Raw genomic sequence first — 18541 nt, 5'->3', positions numbered from 1 at the left:
CACGTTTCGATCGGTTCAGTGGCATTGTTTACGTTCAGTGCTGCCAGTATGGCCAATTGATGACGATTTATGAAAACTCTCTTTACACAGAGTGTGTGTGATCGCGAATCTTGAAAGTGAAAGTAAAAGGCGAGCGCGCATTCAAAACCAATTTCAATTCCGACTCCCTGATGCCTGCAATTTATATACAGTGTTATTACCCAGTGATATAATTGCAAGAGAAACCATTGAAATATATTTTCCCCTCCCATCTTGTATTTGTTCCCTTTAGGGGTTTCGTAGTACAAGTCATTTCCTTTCCGAAAACTGTATTCGGGCACATCCCTAATGGGAAGTGTCAAATAATTTTGATTTATTAGGAAGTAGTTATACTATAATAGTTAACAGGAAACCATGATTTCTTAAATCAGGACTAACCGTACTATAGACAAAAAAAATTGGTACAAAATCATGAATCGATTTTTAATTGAATCTTGACCCCAATAATCGATATTAATCTAATCTTGAGGTACCGAAAGATTCCCACCCTTAATTTTTATTTAGTAATAAACGCAACTTGCCTTAAAATTTTGATTGGATTTTTGGACTACAATCATTGTACTAATACAATAAAATGTATTGTTGTAATACATTTTATTACTTACTATTTATGTTTATTATGAATTCATATGATCTTCAGCCTTACCTTTTTTTTTTCATTTCTTCCTCAGTCCCGAGTCATTTTTCAGCAGGAAGGAGAGAGAAGTTTCCACTCGTTCTACCAGGTGAGTGACAGACTCACCGCAGACATTAAAAGGCCGTTTTTGTTTTGCCAGCCTTTCCAGACACCAAACAAATCCCACTAAACCTGTTTATGACTCTCCTCTGTCAGAGCCTTCAAAGCCCAATCATCTCTCACTTTTATTGCTCCCACAAAATAATGTCCCGTTGCTTCAAAACATGTGCAGAACATCAGAACAATTCCATCTGATTGTTGATGCTCTGCAAACCATTATTACCAAGACTATAATTTACACGCTGCTCCATATCAACACAGGAGAAATGATCCAATGGGAAAAGTCAAAGTCTTTTTAAATGTATTTTTCAGCTGGTGAAAGGAGCTCCAGATGCTCAGCTGCGGTCCCTGCACATTCAGAGAGATCCCACAGTGTACACCTACATCAAAGTTGGAGGCCAAATAAAGGTATTGCATCATGTACAAATTAAAACAGACTATTATGGGTGGTAAGGTTTGTGTAATATTATATGAAAACCATTACGGGGCAATCACACATGATTGTGCAGGGAGTTGTTTACGAGTACAGTAGCCATCGGTGCATATTAAAACCTATTTGCAATTGCCTCATATCTTTAGCCTGTTGAGCCAAGAGGTGTGATGACTTAGCACTGTTCCATTGCTTCTGTAGGGAGTTTAATGAGCGGGCACAAAAACACATTTAGAGCAACAAACAAGGTGTCGTCATGGAACAGGCTGGATTGTTGAGCTCACAGAGGTCTGAAACAAACAGCCCGCAGCGCTTTGAAAATTTCATGCCAGTTCCCAAGTCTTTTATAGGTGCACATGCTGGCTAAACTTCACACTCTGTCCAGCACAACTGTGGCTGCAAAAGGTTCCTGTTGTATAAAATCAGAGTTTCTCTGCAGGAGCTGTTAGCCATGAGCATGCCAGAATAATTAGCGTTTCGGGTGTTGCACTCGTTTTAGGAAGTGTAGGGATTGAGTTGCTGTGTCAGCAATTTTCTGCTTTTAATTGCTTGGCTATAAATTAGATGTGAATGTGATGGGTTTAATGACCTCCCATTTCAAAGGCATTGATTTACCTTCATTAAATGAAGGGCTTTTAGCCAGTCTACATTTAGGTAAAGACCAACCAGGCTGTTATCCCTAAAGCTGAATTAATAGCATACTGTCGGAAAGGGTTTTAACATTATTTAATGTTTTAGGATCTCTCAGCTGTTGTTTTTTGACCGTAACTCACTCAAGATGATCTTTTCAATCTCACAGTCCTCTATAAATGACAGTGCTGATTTTAAAGCTGTCACTGATGCCATGAAGGTCATTGGATTCACTGCAGAGGAGATTCAGACGGTCTACAAGATCCTGGCTACCATCTTGCATCTGGTGAAGTATTTCCTAAGCTTGTATAAAGAGTATTACTAACTGCAGCTAGTTGCTGTATCCCAAAGTTTTTGATTGATGAATTATTTGATCTTTTTTCAGGGCAATCTGAAGTTTGGAAGTGATGGAGATGTGACTCTCATTGAAAACTCTAAGCTAGTGTCCATTCTGGGGGATTTATTGTCAACCAAAGATGAAAATGTAGAAAAAGCTCTGCTCTATCGTACTGTGGCCACCGGCCGTGATGTCATTGACAAACAGCACACTCATCAAGAGGCCAGTTATGGCCGCGATGCTTTGGCCAAGGTATGAATTGAATTAGCAATTAAAGAAAAAACACTTAAGCAAAATATGTATGAATAATTTTTGCTCTCACATTTTTATCAGTTTTACTGGTAGTCCATTGTATAAAGAATTTTTGGGTGTAATATGTCACAGTTTACTTAATTTTGCTATCCTCACTTACACAAATGACTGCACCCACTAGTAAAAAAATATCAAAAAATTATATCTGGTGTCTGAATATTTTTTGGTTTGACTGTATGTATATGTCTTAATATACTGTGATGTTTGTCTTTTATTTTTGTTTTTTTCTCTTTAGCTATTAATATTTATCTCATAATGGCTATAAAAACAATAAAAAGACAGAAAAACCTAACTGACTGACTAAACTATTCACATCTACGTTTCTTCATCCACCAGTTTCATTCTTTATTTGCTTCTTACAGGCCATTTATGAGCGGCTTTTCTGTTGGATTGTCGGAAGGATCAATGATATCATTGAGGTGAGAAACTATGACGCCAAGGTTCATGGGAAGAACACAGTCATTGGAGTCCTGGACATCTATGGCTTTGAGATCTTTCAGAATAACAGGTGAGAGCATATGGTGTACCATACATACACTTCAAAAGTTTGAGATCAGTAAGATTTTTTTATTAGGGCCCGAGCCCAAAAGGGCGAAGGCCCTATTGTTCTTCTAAGGGTTATTATTTTTTTTTTTTTTTTTTTTTTTTCTTTTTTTCAACCTTCCGGGCACTTTTGGGGGCCTTAACATACTCAAAAACTCTTGAAAATTTGCACACACGTCGGAATCTGCGGCCATCAGGACGCCACAGAGGCTGGGACCCGGGCGTGGTTCAGGGCCTCTACAGCGCCCCCTGGAACACAGTTTGAAAACTTGATGTACTGCGCACACATACTTGCATGTATTGATATGAAACTCGGTACACATATAGATCTCACTGAGCCAAACAACTTTTGTACTCTATGTCATAGGCTCCACCTGACAGGAAGTGAGATATTTAGGGCTGTTTAAAAAGCGCATGCTCTGGAATTTAACGTACTCCTCCCAGGAATTCCATGGGATTGTCACCAAACTCGGTCAGCATGATCTCAAGACATTGGGGACGCTAAATTGCGAGGAGATTTTTGATATCTCGAACGGTTTGGCCGTGGCAAGGCGACTAAGTTATGGCGAGAAATGAGAAACAGGAAGTGTCTAATAACTGTTGACCACATTGCCTGATTCTGATGAAACTTCACCAGTTTGTTCGTTGTATGATGCCGATTCCATAAATGTGACTATTATGAGTCAAAGTTATAGCGCCACCAACTGGCAGCAGGAAGTGTGTCATTTTCAAAATGCTTTGATATCAGCCTCTTAATTTTACTCGATTTTCTTTAAACTTCATCAAAATCATGTCAAAACACGGCCGATAAGAATATGTAAAGGGGTCGATGATAAATCGAATGCTGTTGCCATGGCAACATGTCAAACTTTAAAATTAGATTCCTGTCTTTTCGAGGCAGATAACATGCTTAGAATTTCATGAAACTCAACACACACATCAATATTTATGATAGTTAGACACTGGCAAAAGGTCATAAATGGGCGTGGAGCAGGCACTCTATAGCGCCATCTTTTGACAAAAGTTGGGGGGTTAGTTTTTCCTACAGTCACTAAACTCTGTACATATATTAATCTCATCAATTTGGACAACTTTCTAAATCAAACTCATTAGCTGAGACCAACAGGAAGCCGGCTATTTTGATTTGAATGTGGATTTTTGGAAAAATCAGGCTGTAAACAAATGCACACTACTTCTAAGAACAACCAGCTGTTCACACCAAACTTTTTTAACATGAAGAGAATATTCTGAAGATGTTAAATTGCGACCGGATTTTGGATATCTTGAACGGTGTGGACGTGGTGATTTTTTAAAGATATAGTAAAAAATATTTTTATATCTTTAAAGTGCAGCATCCAAACTCTTTAAAACTTTTTTCACACAGAGATCTAATCATTCTGAGCAAGTGCTGGAAATAAAAAATGTATACAAGCTTCTATGAATTAAAGAAAATTTAAAAAAGAACTCAGAAACCTGCTGTCACTCTGGTGAATGTCTCTACAGTATGTGTGTGCGTTCAGTCAGGCACAGAGAAGCTCATTATTGCAGGGGGGAGGGGTGAGAGGCAGAGAGGGTGACAGAGTAGAGAGCCATCCTACAGACCATCTTTGAACAAAATGCACATACTGTATGTAGTGTAATTACATAAATATGTCTGATCTTTGAGAGTCTGATATTTTGAGAAAATATAAAGGGTCACTAAGTCTTTCATTGTTCATTTTTTGCAGTTGTTGTTTTTTATTTATTTTTTACTTAACTGTACCATGAACTTGTCCTATTCAGTCACATAGCAAAAGATTTTAAAAAATACAACTTTTTAGCATGATCAATTTATCTTCATTGATAGACAATATTTACATAGTGTTATTTATTGAATATAAAATCATAATAATAAAAAATTAAGACAAACTTTGACAACAAAACAAACTTTACTGTTATCTCTTCAAAACATCTGAAAACCATAATTTTAAGATCAGTTATAAATATATATATCACCCCGTTAAAATACTCAACTTGATTTTTAAAGATATTTTGAAAGAATGAAGAGTTTATAGAGCACTTTATTGTGTATTGCTGTACACCCACATGAACTGTGTTCATGTTCATGCTAATTCACAGTACATAAACTATATATGAATACTTTTTTTTAGCTTAATATTAATTAACATTAATAAATGCTATTTATTTATTGGTCATGTTAACTAATATAGTTAATGCTAACAAATAAAACTGAATGGCAACATTTTATATTTTGTGTGTATGTGTCTGTGTGTTGATTTTAAAGTCTAACCCTTTCAATTCTGTAAACTTTAAATCCAAACTAGCAGAGGGTTACTTTGAATGCATGTGCCAACTGGGCACCGTCTTCATTATTGATTCTTAGTAATGTAGCGCTTAAGAGTGATGTCTTATAACAGGAGTCACCAGCAAAGCAATATCCACACAAAAATTGTACAGATAGGTAACGATGACATTTCAGCAGAAGTGGTGGACGTAAAGCAAGCAATAATAACATTTTGTTATCATGAATCTTGTTCTTACTTGTTAGCAGCAGGATATATCATATCTTTCACTAACTCAAACATACCAAGGTCAATCTGCACCAAACTTCATATGTTTGATAATAGTGCTGGCCTGAACACATCTACATGCCAATAATTAGTTACAAGCATAGCGCCACCATCTGGCAGCGGCAAGTTTGGCACATTTAAATGACTAATGACTTTTTTCTATATTTACTGTATTAAAAGCATACTGCCCACCGTTTGCTGATTTCCTGAAGCCACCGGTCGGCGGTGAGCCCAGGTGCGAGGGCCCGTTCATCGCTGCTCGCAGCTTTAATTTTATTTTATTTTTTTTAAAGAAGTCTATTATGCTCATCAAGACTGCATTTATTTGATTAAAAATAGAGAAAAAACAATATTGTAATATTGTGAAATGTTATTGGGATTTAAAATAATTGTTTTATATTTTAATATACTTTTTCTATACATTTCTGTGATGCAAAGCTGATTTTTCAGCATCATTACTCCAGTCTTCAGTGTCACATGATCCTTTATTCTAATATGCTGATTTATTATCAATGTTTGAAACAGTTGTGATGCTTTTTATTTTGGTAACACTTTACAATAAGGTTCATTAGTTAAACATTAGTTAATGTATTACCTAACATGAACTAACCATGAGCAATACATTTGTTAATGTATTTACTAATCTTTATTAACGTTAGTTAACGGAAATACAGTTGTTCATTGTTTGTTCATGTTAGTTCACACTGCATTAACTAATGTTAACAAAATTTTAATAATGTATTAGTAAATGTTGAAATTAACATTAACAAAGATTAATAAATGCTGTATAAGTCCAGTTCATTATTAGTTCATGTTAACTAATATGGTTAACTAATGTTAACTAATGAACCTTATTGTAAAGTGTTACCTTTATTTTCAATTTTGGAACCTTTGATAGTTTTTTTGAATAAAAGGTTAAAAAGAACAGGATTTATTTAAAATAGAAATTCTTTGTAACAATATACACTACTTTTCAAAACTTTAGGTTTTTAAAAGAAATGAACACTTTTTTTCAGCAACGATGTTTTAAATTGATACAAAGTGTTAGTAAAGACTTATATTGTTAGAAAAACATTTTTTTTAATAAATGCTGTTCTTTTTAACTTTTTATTAATACAAAAAAAATTACAGATAAAAAGTATCACAGATTCCAAAAAAATATGAACCATCACATCTGTTTCCAAAATTGATAATACTGTAAATCAGCATATTAAAATGATTTCTGAAGGATCATGTGACACAGAAGACTTTAGTAATGATGCTGAAAATTCAGCTTTGCATCTTAGGAACCAATTATCTTTTAAAGTGCATTAAAATAGAAAACTCTAATTTTAAATTGCAATAATATTTCACAATATTACAGATTTTTTTTCTGTATTTTTGATCAAATAAATACAGCCTTAATGAGCATAAGAAACTATTTTAAAAACATTAAAAATCCTACTGAGCCTCAAACTTTTGAACGGTAGTGCATATTAGGATCTTATTCTAAGAATATTATTCTGCTCGGTTTAATATAATTAGAATGTCTGTACAAACTCTTCCTTTGTTTTATCCAGCTTTGAGCAATTCTGTATAAACTACTGTAATGAGAAACTACAGCAGCTCTTCATTCAGCTGGTGTTGAAACAAGAGCAGGAAGAGTATCAAAGAGAGGGCATCCCCTGGAAACATGTGGGTTTTATTTGATTGTTTCTTCTCAATGTTTTTACATCTTTGCTGTTTATATTATCATTTTGCAAGAATCTCTCTGGCTTTATTGCAATAACTAAATAAGCTTTGTTGTTTGTGTGTTCATGGAAACAGATTGACTACTTCAACAATCAGATCATCGTGGATCTGGTGGAACAGCAGCATAAGGGCATTTTTGCGGTCCTGGATGAGGCATGCATGAATGTGGGGAAGGTGACTGATGAGATGTTCCTGCAGGCTCTCAATGGAAAACTGGCGAAACATGCCCACTACACCAGCCGCAAGGTACTGAAAATAACACATGGATGCATTTATTTGATCAAAAATAAAGTAAAAATAGCAATGCAGTGACACAATTTAAAATAACTGTACTCTATTATAATACATTTTCAGCAGCCATCACATGATTTTTCAGAAATCATTCTAATATGCTGATCTGGTGCTCAATAAACAATTCTTTTTTATTATCAGTGTTGAAAACAGTTGTGCTGCTTAATATTTTGGTGGAAACTGATGTTTTTTCAGGATTCCTTATAAATAGAAAATTCAAAAGAACAATATTTATTACATTTTGATTAATTTAATGCTTTATTAAAGTCGAAAAAAGCTCATACTGACTTCAAACTTTTAAACTATAGTCTACAGTACCCAGTGGAACATTTATTTGATCCATAGTAAAAACAGTAAAATATTTTTACTATTTAAAATAACTGCTTTCTATTTAAATAAATTTTTAAAATGTAATTTCTGATTTCAAAGCTGATTTTTTAGCTTTATTACTACAGTCACATGATCCTTCAGAAATCATTCTAATATTCAGATTTGCTGCTCAGTGCAAATTTTTTTTATGAAAAGAAAGTTCAGAAGAACAGCATTTATCTGAAATATAAATCTTTTGTAACATTATAAATGTCTTTTTTCATCAATTTAGAGCATCCTTGCTAAATAAAACTATTAATTTCTATAACCCCGCCTCCAAAAAAAAAAAAAAAAAAAAAAAAAAAAATATATATATATATATATATATATATATATATATATATATATATATATATATATATAAGTACTGACTCCAAGCTTTTGAATGGTATAGTGTATAATGTTAAAAAAGCTACAAAAGCTTTTTATTTCAGATAAATGTTGATCTTTGGATCAATAAATCCATGAAAAAATGTACATTTACTCAACTGTTTTAAATATTGCTAATAATAATAAAAATGTTTCTTTAACAGCAAATAAGCATATTAGAATGATTTCTGAAGGATCATGTGACATTGAAGACTGGAGTAATGATGCTAAAAATTTAGCTTTGATCACAGGAATAAATGACATTCTAAAAATATTTCACAATATTACAGATTTTGCTGTATTTTGGATCAAATAAATGCAGGCTTGATGAGCAGAAGAGAATTCTTGAAAAAAAAAAACTTACTGTTCAAAAACTTTTGACTGGTAGTGTAGTATTATAGTATGCTATTCTAAACATAATTGAATTGTATGCATTACCCTGAACCAACACAAGGAGGCAGTAATGGTCAGTGAAAAAATGTCCTCCAGTATTTCACAGTGCTGAGCCTATGGTGATGTCACTGGCGACCAATGGAAGCAAGTAAGACTGATGTCTCACAGCCTTGGCGAAATGTCAGAAAGCGAGAGGGAGTAGGAGAGTAATGGATGAAGACAGGCTGAGATAAAGATAGAACAAGGCAGTGAACGAAATGAAATGTAAACATAACCCACCTTGCAGAGCTTCTAGACAGACTGGATATCTGGACACTAATCGGCCCTTCGTGCATTGCCCTGGGCACAGACCCAGCTGAGGGTGAGTTTAGGTACAACTTTATCAAAATGCACTCCTCAAATGTGTCCTCATCCTGTATTTACACTGAAGGGGGAAGGAGAAGTGAGCAGGCATCGCCTGCCCCCACGATAATTCTCTCACGTCAGGCTGTGTGAATAATCAAAAGTCTCCCTGGATGCAGGAATAATAAGTGTCCTTCAGAGCTCATTTGTAATGCAGAGGATTACTCCTCACTGTGGAGGAATCTCAGGCCTGTTAGCTAGATAGATGATGTGCCTTTCTCCTGCTGCGCGTGAGCACAAACATCTGCATGCGTGTATCCATTTCATAGTGTATGTTTTAGATATGGCTAATCTATTTATGTAAAGGCCACTCTCGCAAAATTTGACATGCGAAATGAGCATGTGATGGGTCAGTAGGGGGAAATGGATAAGGAAAGCTCTCTAATGTATTCAGGTGTGTGTTTATCTCACATATTAGATCCAGGCTGTGACACTTTGTCTTTCACAGCCACCTCTTGAGATGTTTCCAGGCTTGTTTGTGGTGATAGACATCCTCTCTGGGAGGTATGTGCAGGCCGGTTTAACAGCATAATTAATGGTTGCTTGTTAAAACGCTGTGGCCGCATCTCTCTTTTTTTTCTACAGGATTTTTACCCTTTTTGCTTTGATGTTTTCCTCTGCAGTCTTTGTTTAAGAGGGAAAGTTTTTCCCTTGATTTCAAGTATGAAATGTATGCTCTGTGGATTGGAGTTCTTTCTCTGTACTGCTTTTCTCTTTACTTGGGGCTGACAGAAAACATGAAGCTTGCTCTGTCATAAGCTGCACTATCCGTACTTAGTAGCAGTGAGGAAGAGTTAAATGGTTCATTATTTCATACATTCGCTCTTTTTGGATTTAATTCTGGGGATTATAGATAGATTATAAAATTACAATGGCGTTTTAGTGCCACATTAAAAAAAAAAGATTATGAGAATAAAGTCGAAATATTAAGAGAATAAAGTCAAAATATTACGAAAATAAAGTCTAAATATTTTGAGAATAAAGTCAAAATATTTTTAGAATAAAGTCAAAATTACGAGAATAAAGTCAAAATATTACAAAATATCACAAGAATAAAGTCAATATTAAAGCTGCAAGCAGCGTTGACCGGGCCCTCGCCGTCTGGCAGTCGCCATCCCGATAGCATCAGGAAAACGGTGCCCAGTTGGCACATGCATTCACAATAACCCTTTGGACTAACCCTAACTGTCTCTCCTCCTGTCTGACTCTTTCTCTTACCACCCATCCCACCTCCTTACACTCAGCCACTTACCACACAAACACACACATAGAGTGCAGAGCAGAGTGAGATCAGATTTGTTTTTTAATTTTCTTTCATTCGTGGAGTTTTGTATAATTATGAAATGAACTGTGTTTAATCAGAATGAATAGTTATTTGTATGAAAAAAGTTTCAAAGAGTTAGGATGCTGCACTTTAAATATATAATAAATCATTGAAAATTGAAAATGGAAAATAAAATTCTAGGCACGCTATCTGCCTCAAAAACACAGGAAACAAATATTTGAATGTATTTTGTATTTTTATTTATTTGCCATGGCAACAGCATTTGAGGCATCAGGGACGCCTTTACAGACTCTCATCGGCCGTGTTTTTACATCATTCTGATGAAGTTTGAAGAAAATCGAGTACAAATATATTGTTCGTTGTTCGTTCGTGTGTTAGTTCATTAACCAATGTTAACAAAAGAGACCCTATTTTAAATAGTTACCATGTTTTATGATCTACATCCATTTTTAAATATTATTTTAATGATCTATAAGCATCTGTGAAATAATTATAAACAAATATATTAAAAATAAATACATATTAACTTAGTTGATGTATTTGTTTCTCATTCTAATTAAGTGAACTGAGCAGTATAGTGTCATACTTATAAGATTTTTTATTCTATCAGTGAGATTGTATATATGTATATAAATCATATAATTTTTCCTTAAAAGATTAAAAAAAGATTTTAATGCTCTTTAAGCACCTATACAAAATAATTATGTAAAAGTACACTGACAGTACAGTCTATATCAACTGATTCTATGGATTATTTTCATTCTTATACACTGAGAATGAGCTAAATAGCATTAAAGGTCAAACGATTCCTTATCTTATGAGGACCTCTAGTGTTCATCCCTGGTATTAGAGCTTTAATCTGACAAATTTATGTGACACTTTTAATGTTTTTGGGGCCTCTGAGCATGATAACATTTTGAAACTACACGTATTTCCTAAGAATTTCTTGTTCTTTATATGTAAAAAGTTTTGATGAGTTAGAATAATACAATTTAAAGATACATGAAAATAACTCTTCATCTTTTTTATTGTTACTTTCATAAATCACCACATCAACACCGTTCAAGATGTCCCAAAGCCGTTCACAATTTAACATCTTCAGTATCTTGGCATCATGTTGACAAAGTTTGGTGTGAACTGTCTGATTCTGCTATGAGTGATATGAATTTATTCACAGCTATATTTAAAAACACAGGAAACAAATGTTAAAGTTTGACATGTTGCCATGGCAACAGCATTTGATGTATCAAGGACCCCTTCACAGATTCTCATCGGCCGTGTTTTGATATTATTCTGATGAAGTTTGAAGCAAATTGAGTAAAATTAAGAGGTTGATTTAAAAGCGTTTTGCAAGCAACACACTTCCTGCTGCCAGTTGGTGGCGCTATAAATTTGACTCATAATAGTCACATCTCTGTGATCGGTATCATACGACGAACAAACTGCTTAAGTTTGGTCAAAATCAGATAAAGTGTGTCAAAATTATTAGACATTTCCTGTTTCTCATTTCTCGCCATAATTTGTCGCCCTGCCACGGCCAAACCGTTCGAGATACCAAAAATCCCCTGGCAATTTTGCATTCCCAATATCTTGAGATCATGCTGACCGAGTTTGGTGGCCATCGGTGGAAAGTTCTAGGAGGAGTATTTCAAATTCCACAGCTTGATTTTTCCAAAAATCCATATTTAAATAAAAATAGCTGACTTCCTGTTGGTCGTAGCTAATGGGTGTAAATTAGAAAGTTGTCCGGCTTGATGAGTCCAATATATGTACCGAGTTTGGTGACTGTAGGACAAAGTAACCCCCCAACTTTTGTCAAAAGGTGGCGCTATGGAGCGCCTGCTCCACGCCCATTTATGGGCTTTTATCAGTGTTTAACTGTCATTAATACAGATGTGTGTGTTGAGTTTCATGAAATTCTAAGCATTTTAAGTGGCTCAAAAACACAAAAAACTAAAGTTAAAGTTTGACACGTTGCCATGGCAACATGATAAAAGTTATGGATAACGTCCTTCACAGATTCTTATCGGTCGTGTTTTGACATTATTGGGATGAAGTTTGAAGCAAATTGAGTAAAATTAAGAGGCTGAGTTTAAAGCGTTTCAAAAACGTCACGCTTTCTGCTGCCAGTTGGTGGCGCTATAACGTTGACTCATAATAGTCACATCTCTGTGATCGGCATCAGACGATGAACAAACTGCTGAAGTTTGGTCAAAATCAGACAAAGTGTGTTAAAGTTATTAGACACTTCCTGTTTCTCATTTCTCGCCATAACTTTGTCGCCCCGCCACGGCCAAACCGTTCGAAATATCAAAATTCCCCTGGCAATTTTGCGTCCCCAATGTCTTGAGATCATGCTGACCGAGTTTGGTGGCCATCGGTGGATACACCTAGGAGGAGTATATCAAATTCCATTGCATGCGCTTTTTAGACATCCCTGAATAGCTGACTTCCTGTTGGGCGAAGCACTGACTTTGAGCATGAAAGTTGTTCGGCCCAATGGGGTCTATATGTGTATGAATTTTGATAAATGTAGGTCAACCGGTGTGTGCTCCAGAGTCCCTCAAAAGTAAAAATTTTTAACGCTGTGCCACGCCCCCCCCAGGTCACCCCCCCATGTCAAAGTTTGTCCGGCCCTGATGGCCGCAGGTTCCAATGTGTGTGCAAAGTTTCAAGAGTTTTCGTGTATGTTAAGGGCCCCGAAATGACCCAAAACATTGATGAAATAATAATAATAATAATAATAATAATAATAATAATCCTTAGAAAAACAATAGGGCCTTCGCCCATTCTGGGCTCGGGCCCTAATTAAAGCTGCGAGCAGCGATGAACGGGCCCTCGCACCCGGGCTCACCGCCGACCGGTGGCTTCAGGAAAACAGCAATCGGTGGGCAGTATGCTTTTAATACAGTAAATATAGAAAAAATATGTCATAAGTCATTTAAATGTGCCAAAATTGCTGCTGCCAGCTGGTGGCGCTATGCCTATAACTGATTATTGACATGTAGATGTGTTCAGGCCAGCACTATTATCAAACATATGAAGTTTGGTGCAGATTGACCTTGGTGTGTTTGAGTTAGTGAAATATATGAGATATCCTGCTGCCAACAGGTGGCGCTATGATAATATCTGAATATTGGTCTTTAGGTGTCTTCAGGCCAGGACTCTTACCAAACCTGTGAATTTTGTGGCAGATCAGACATTTTCAGGCTAAGTTATAACCACTTCTATGTCTATGCAGAAACATCAAACTTTGTCAGGCCACCACGGACACGCCCTTTAATGAAAACTCAAGATCTTCACAATTTAACATCTCTAAGGCCTCAAGATCAGACTGACCAAATATAATGTTGATTTAATTAAATGCAATCAATGCAAGGACTTCAGATAGATGCCAACTGTGAACCAGTATGCTACAAATAAGAACATGTAATTCATGATGATAGCAAAATGTTATTATTGCTTCCTTTATATCCACCACTTCTGCTTAAATGTCATTGTTACCTATCTGTACAATTTTTGTATAATATATTTTTGTATAAAATCAATTGTTGTCATAACTAAGAATCAATAAGGAAGACGGTGCCCAGTTGGCACATGCATTCACAGTAACCATCTGCTAGTTTGGATTTTAAGTTTACAGAATTGAAAGGGTTACACTTTAAAATCAACACACAGACACATACACACAAAATATAAAATGTTGCCATCCAGTTTCATTTGTTAAAATTAACTATATCAGTTAACATGACCAATAAATAAATAGCATTTATTAATGTTAATTAATATTAAGCTAAAAAAAGTATTCATATAAAGTTTATGTACTGTGAATTAACATGAACATGAACACAGTTCATGTGGGTGTACAGCAATACACAATAAAGTGCTCTATAAACGCTTCATTCTTTCAAAATATCTTTAAAAATCAAGTTGAGTATTTTAACGGGGTGATACATATATATAACTGATCTTAAAATTATGGTTTTCAGATGTTTTGAAGAGATAACAGTAACGTTTGTTTTGTTGTCAAAGTTTGTCTTAATTTTTTATTATTATGATTTTATATTCAATAAATAACACTATGTAAATATTGTCTATCAATGAAGATAAATTGATCATGCTAAAAAGTTGTATTTTTTAAAATCTTTTGCTATGTGACTGAATAGGACAAGTTCATGGTACAGTTAAGTAAAAAATAAATAAAAAACAACAACTGCAAAAAATGAACAATGAAAGACTTAGTGACCCTTTATATTTTCTCAAAATATCAGACTCTCAAAGATCAGACCTATTTATGTAATTACACTACATACAGTATGTGCATTTTGTTCAAAGATGGTCTGTAGGATGGCTCTCTACTCTGTCACCCTCTCTGCCTCTCACCCCTCCCCCCTGCAATAATGAGCTTCTCTGTGCCTGACTGAACGCACACACATACTGTAGAGACATTCACCAGAGTGACAGCAGGTTTCTGAGTTCTTTTTTAAATTTTCTTTAATTCATAGAAGCTTGTATACATTTTTTATTTCCAGCACTTGCTCAGAATGATTAGATCTCTGTGTGAAAAAAGTTTTAAAGAGTTTGGATGCTGCACTTTAAAGATATAAAAATATTTTTTACTATATCTTTAAAAAATCACCACGTCCACACCGTTCAAGATATCCAAAATCCGGTCGCAATTTAACATCTTCAGAATATTCTCTTCATGTTAAAAAAGTTTGGTGTGAACAGCTGGTTGTTCTTAGAAGTAGTGTGCATTTGTTTACAGCCTGATTTTTCCAAAAATCCACATTCAAATCAAAATAGCCGGCTTCCTGTTGGTCTCAGCTAATGAGTTTGATTTAGAAAGTTGTCCAAATTGATGAGATTAATATATGTACAGAGTTTAGTGACTGTAGGAAAAACTAACCCCCCAACTTTTGTCAAAAGATGGCGCTATAGAGTGCCTGCTCCACGCCCATTTATGACCTTTTGCCAGTGTCTAACTATCATAAATATTGATGTGTGTGTTGAGTTTCATGAAATTCTAAGCATGTTAACTGCCTCGAAAAGACAGGAATCTAATTTTAAAGTTTGACATGTTGCCATGGCAACAGCATTTGATTTATCATCGACCCCTTTACATATTCTTATCGGCCGTGTTTTGACATGATTTTGATGAAGTTTAAAGAAAATCGAGTAAAATTAAGAGGCTGATATCAAAGCATTTTGAAAATGACACGCTTCCTGCTGCCAGTTGGTGGCGCTATAACTTTGACTCATAATAGTCACATTTATGGAATCGGCATCATACAACGAACAAACTGGTGAAGTTTCATCAGAATCAGGCAATGTGGTCAACAGTTATTAGACACTTCCTGTTTCTCATTTCTCGCCATAACTTTGTCGCCTTGCCACGGCCAAACCGTTCGAGATATCAAAAATCTCCTCGCAATTTAGCGTCCCCAATGTCTTGAGATCATGCTGACCGAGTTTGGTGACAATCCCATGGAATTCCTGGGAGGAGTACGTTAAATTCCAGAGCATGCGCTTTTTAAACAGCCCTAAATATCTCACTTCCTGTCAGGTGGAGCCTATGACATAGAGTACAAAAGTTGTTTGGCTCAGTGAGATCTATATGTGTACCGAGTTTCATATCAATACATGCAAGTATGTGTGCGCAGTACATCAAGTTTTCAAACTGTGTTCCAGGGGGCGCTGTAGAGGCCCTGAACCACGCCCGGGTCCCAGCCTCTTTGGCGTCCTGATGGCCGCAGATTCCGACGTGTGTGCAAATTTTCAAGAGTTTTTGAGTATGTTAAGGCCCCCAAAAGTGCCCGGAAGGTTGAAAAAAATAAAAAAAAAAAAAAAAAAAAAAAAATAATAACCCTTAGAAGAACAATAGGGCCTTCGCCCTTTTGGGCTCGGGCCCTAATAATAATAATAATAATTAAAGCTGCAAGCAGCGATGACCGGGCCCTCGCCGACTGTGCAGTCACCATCCCGATAGCATCAAGAAAACGGTGCCCAGTTTGGCACATGCATTCACAGTAACCCTTTGGACTAACCCTAACTGTCTCTCCTCCTCTCTGACTCTTTCTCTTACCACCCATCCCACCTCCTTACACTCAGCCACTTACCTCACAAACAAGAGTGCAGAGCAGAGTGAGATCAGATATGTTTTATTTTTTTATTTTCTTTCATTCGTGGAGTTTTGTATAATTATGAAATGAACTGTGTTTGATCAGAATGAACAGTTATTTGTATGAAAAAAGTTTCAAAGAGTTAGGATGCTGCACTTCAAATATATAATAAATCATTGAAAATTGAAAATGGAAAATGAAATTCTAAGCACACTCTCTGCCTCAAAAACAGGAAAAAAATATTCGAATGTATTTTTTATTTTTATTTATTTGCCATGGCAACAGCATTTGATGCATCAGGGACGCCTTTACAGACTCTCATCGGCTGTGTTTTTACATTATTCTGATGAAGTTTGAAGAAAATTGAGTACAAATATATTGTTTGTTGTTCGTTCGAGTTTGTTAGTTCATTACCCATTGTTAACAAAAGAGACCCTATTTTAAATAGTTACCATGTTTTATGATCTACAACCGTTTTTAAATATTATTTTAATGATCTATAAGCATCTGTGAAATAATTATAAACACATATATTAAAAATAAATACATATTAACTTAGTTGATGTATTTGTTTCTCATTCTAATTAAGTGAACTGAGCAGTATAGTGTGATACTTATAAGATTTTTTATTCTATCAGTGAGAGTCTATATATGTATATAAATCATATAATTTTTCCTTAAAAGATTAAAAAAAGTTTGTAAAAGCTCTTTAAGCACCTATACAAAATAATTATGTAAAAGTACACTGACAGTACAGTACACATCAACTGATTCTTTGCATTATTGTCATTCTTATACACTGAGAATGAGCTAAATAGCATTAGAGGTCAAACGTTTCCTTATCTTATGAGGACCTCTAGTGTTCATCCCTGGTACTAGAGCTTTAATCTGACAAATTTATATCACACTTTTAATGATTTTGGGGCCTCTGAGCATGATAACATTTTGAAACTACACGTATTACCTAAGAATTTCTTGTTCTTTATATGTAAAAAGTTTTGATGAGTTAGAATAATGCAATTTAAAGATATATGGAAATAACTCTCCATCTTTTTTACTGTTACTTTCATAAATCACCACATCAACACCGTTCAAGATATCCCAAAGCCGTTCACATTTTAACATCTTCAGTATCTTGGCACCATGTTGACAAAGTTTGGTGTGCACTGTCTGATTCTGCTATGAGTGATATGAATTTATTCAGCTATATTTTTCCAAAAATCCACATTCAAATCAAAATAGCTGACATCCTGTTGGTCGTAGCTAATGGGTGTAAATTTTTTGCAAAAAAAATCTGGTGATCAAAAATGATTAGGCTGTAGTTAAGAACTGTTAGTTTTATGGACAGTTAGAATGTTTTGTATATACAGACAAGGGCTTTATGATGGGCCTGATTTGAATTTAGAAAAATGTTTTATTTCTTAAACATGTTTGAAGTTCTTAATAAATTTCACTGTTGCACATTTAGTCTTTTTATTTTTTTTACAGTAATGTGCATTTTGCAGTTTGTTTACATGGTGTACATTGGATGCACATATTTATGACTTCTTGTTACAGTATTCATTTAAAATAAAAGTTGTTGTCGAATTGCCAAATTGGTCACAATACCCTACCCTAATTCACATCCTAATGAATAAACAACCAAGAGTTTAAATATTCCCTTCTATCTCCTCCTCTCTGACTCTCTTTCCACCCATCCCCCCTCCCCACTCTCACCCTAACACTCAAAAAACACACACCAACTTACCACGCACACACATAAGTGCAGAGCAGAGAGGGATCAGATTTGTTTTTTAATTTTCATTAATTCATAGATCTTTGTATAATTATGAAATGAACGTTGTCTGATCAGAATGACTAGTAGTCTGTATGAAAAAAGTTTCAAAGACTTTGGATGGTGCACTTTAAAGATATAATAAAATTACGGCTATCTTTTTTTACTCCGATTTCAATCAATTACCACATCAACACCGTTCAAGATA

General features: G+C 35.1%; 1 protein-coding gene across 1 annotated transcript in view; it reads left to right on the top strand.

Moving 5' to 3' along the window:
* The window catches only part of myo1d (myosin 1D), a 126434-nt gene that overhangs the window by 26465 nt on the left and 81428 nt on the right, over positions 1 to 18541 (top strand). Inside the window, exons 5-11 of the mRNA XM_073828070.1 lie at positions 711 to 764; positions 1088 to 1183; positions 2005 to 2121; positions 2221 to 2424; positions 2847 to 2992; positions 7157 to 7271; positions 7404 to 7574. Coding sequence (XP_073684171.1) covers positions 711 to 764; positions 1088 to 1183; positions 2005 to 2121; positions 2221 to 2424; positions 2847 to 2992; positions 7157 to 7271; positions 7404 to 7574 — 903 coding nt within the window. The remainder of the gene's footprint in view (positions 1 to 710; positions 765 to 1087; positions 1184 to 2004; positions 2122 to 2220; positions 2425 to 2846; positions 2993 to 7156; positions 7272 to 7403; positions 7575 to 18541) is intronic.

Source organism: Garra rufa, chromosome 22 (assembly GCF_049309525.1).
Source record: "Garra rufa chromosome 22, GarRuf1.0, whole genome shotgun sequence".
Classification (NCBI taxonomy): domain Eukaryota; kingdom Metazoa; phylum Chordata; class Actinopteri; order Cypriniformes; family Cyprinidae; genus Garra; species Garra rufa.
Note: the sequence above shows the minus strand (reverse complement) of the source record. Positions and strands in the feature narration are given on the sequence as shown.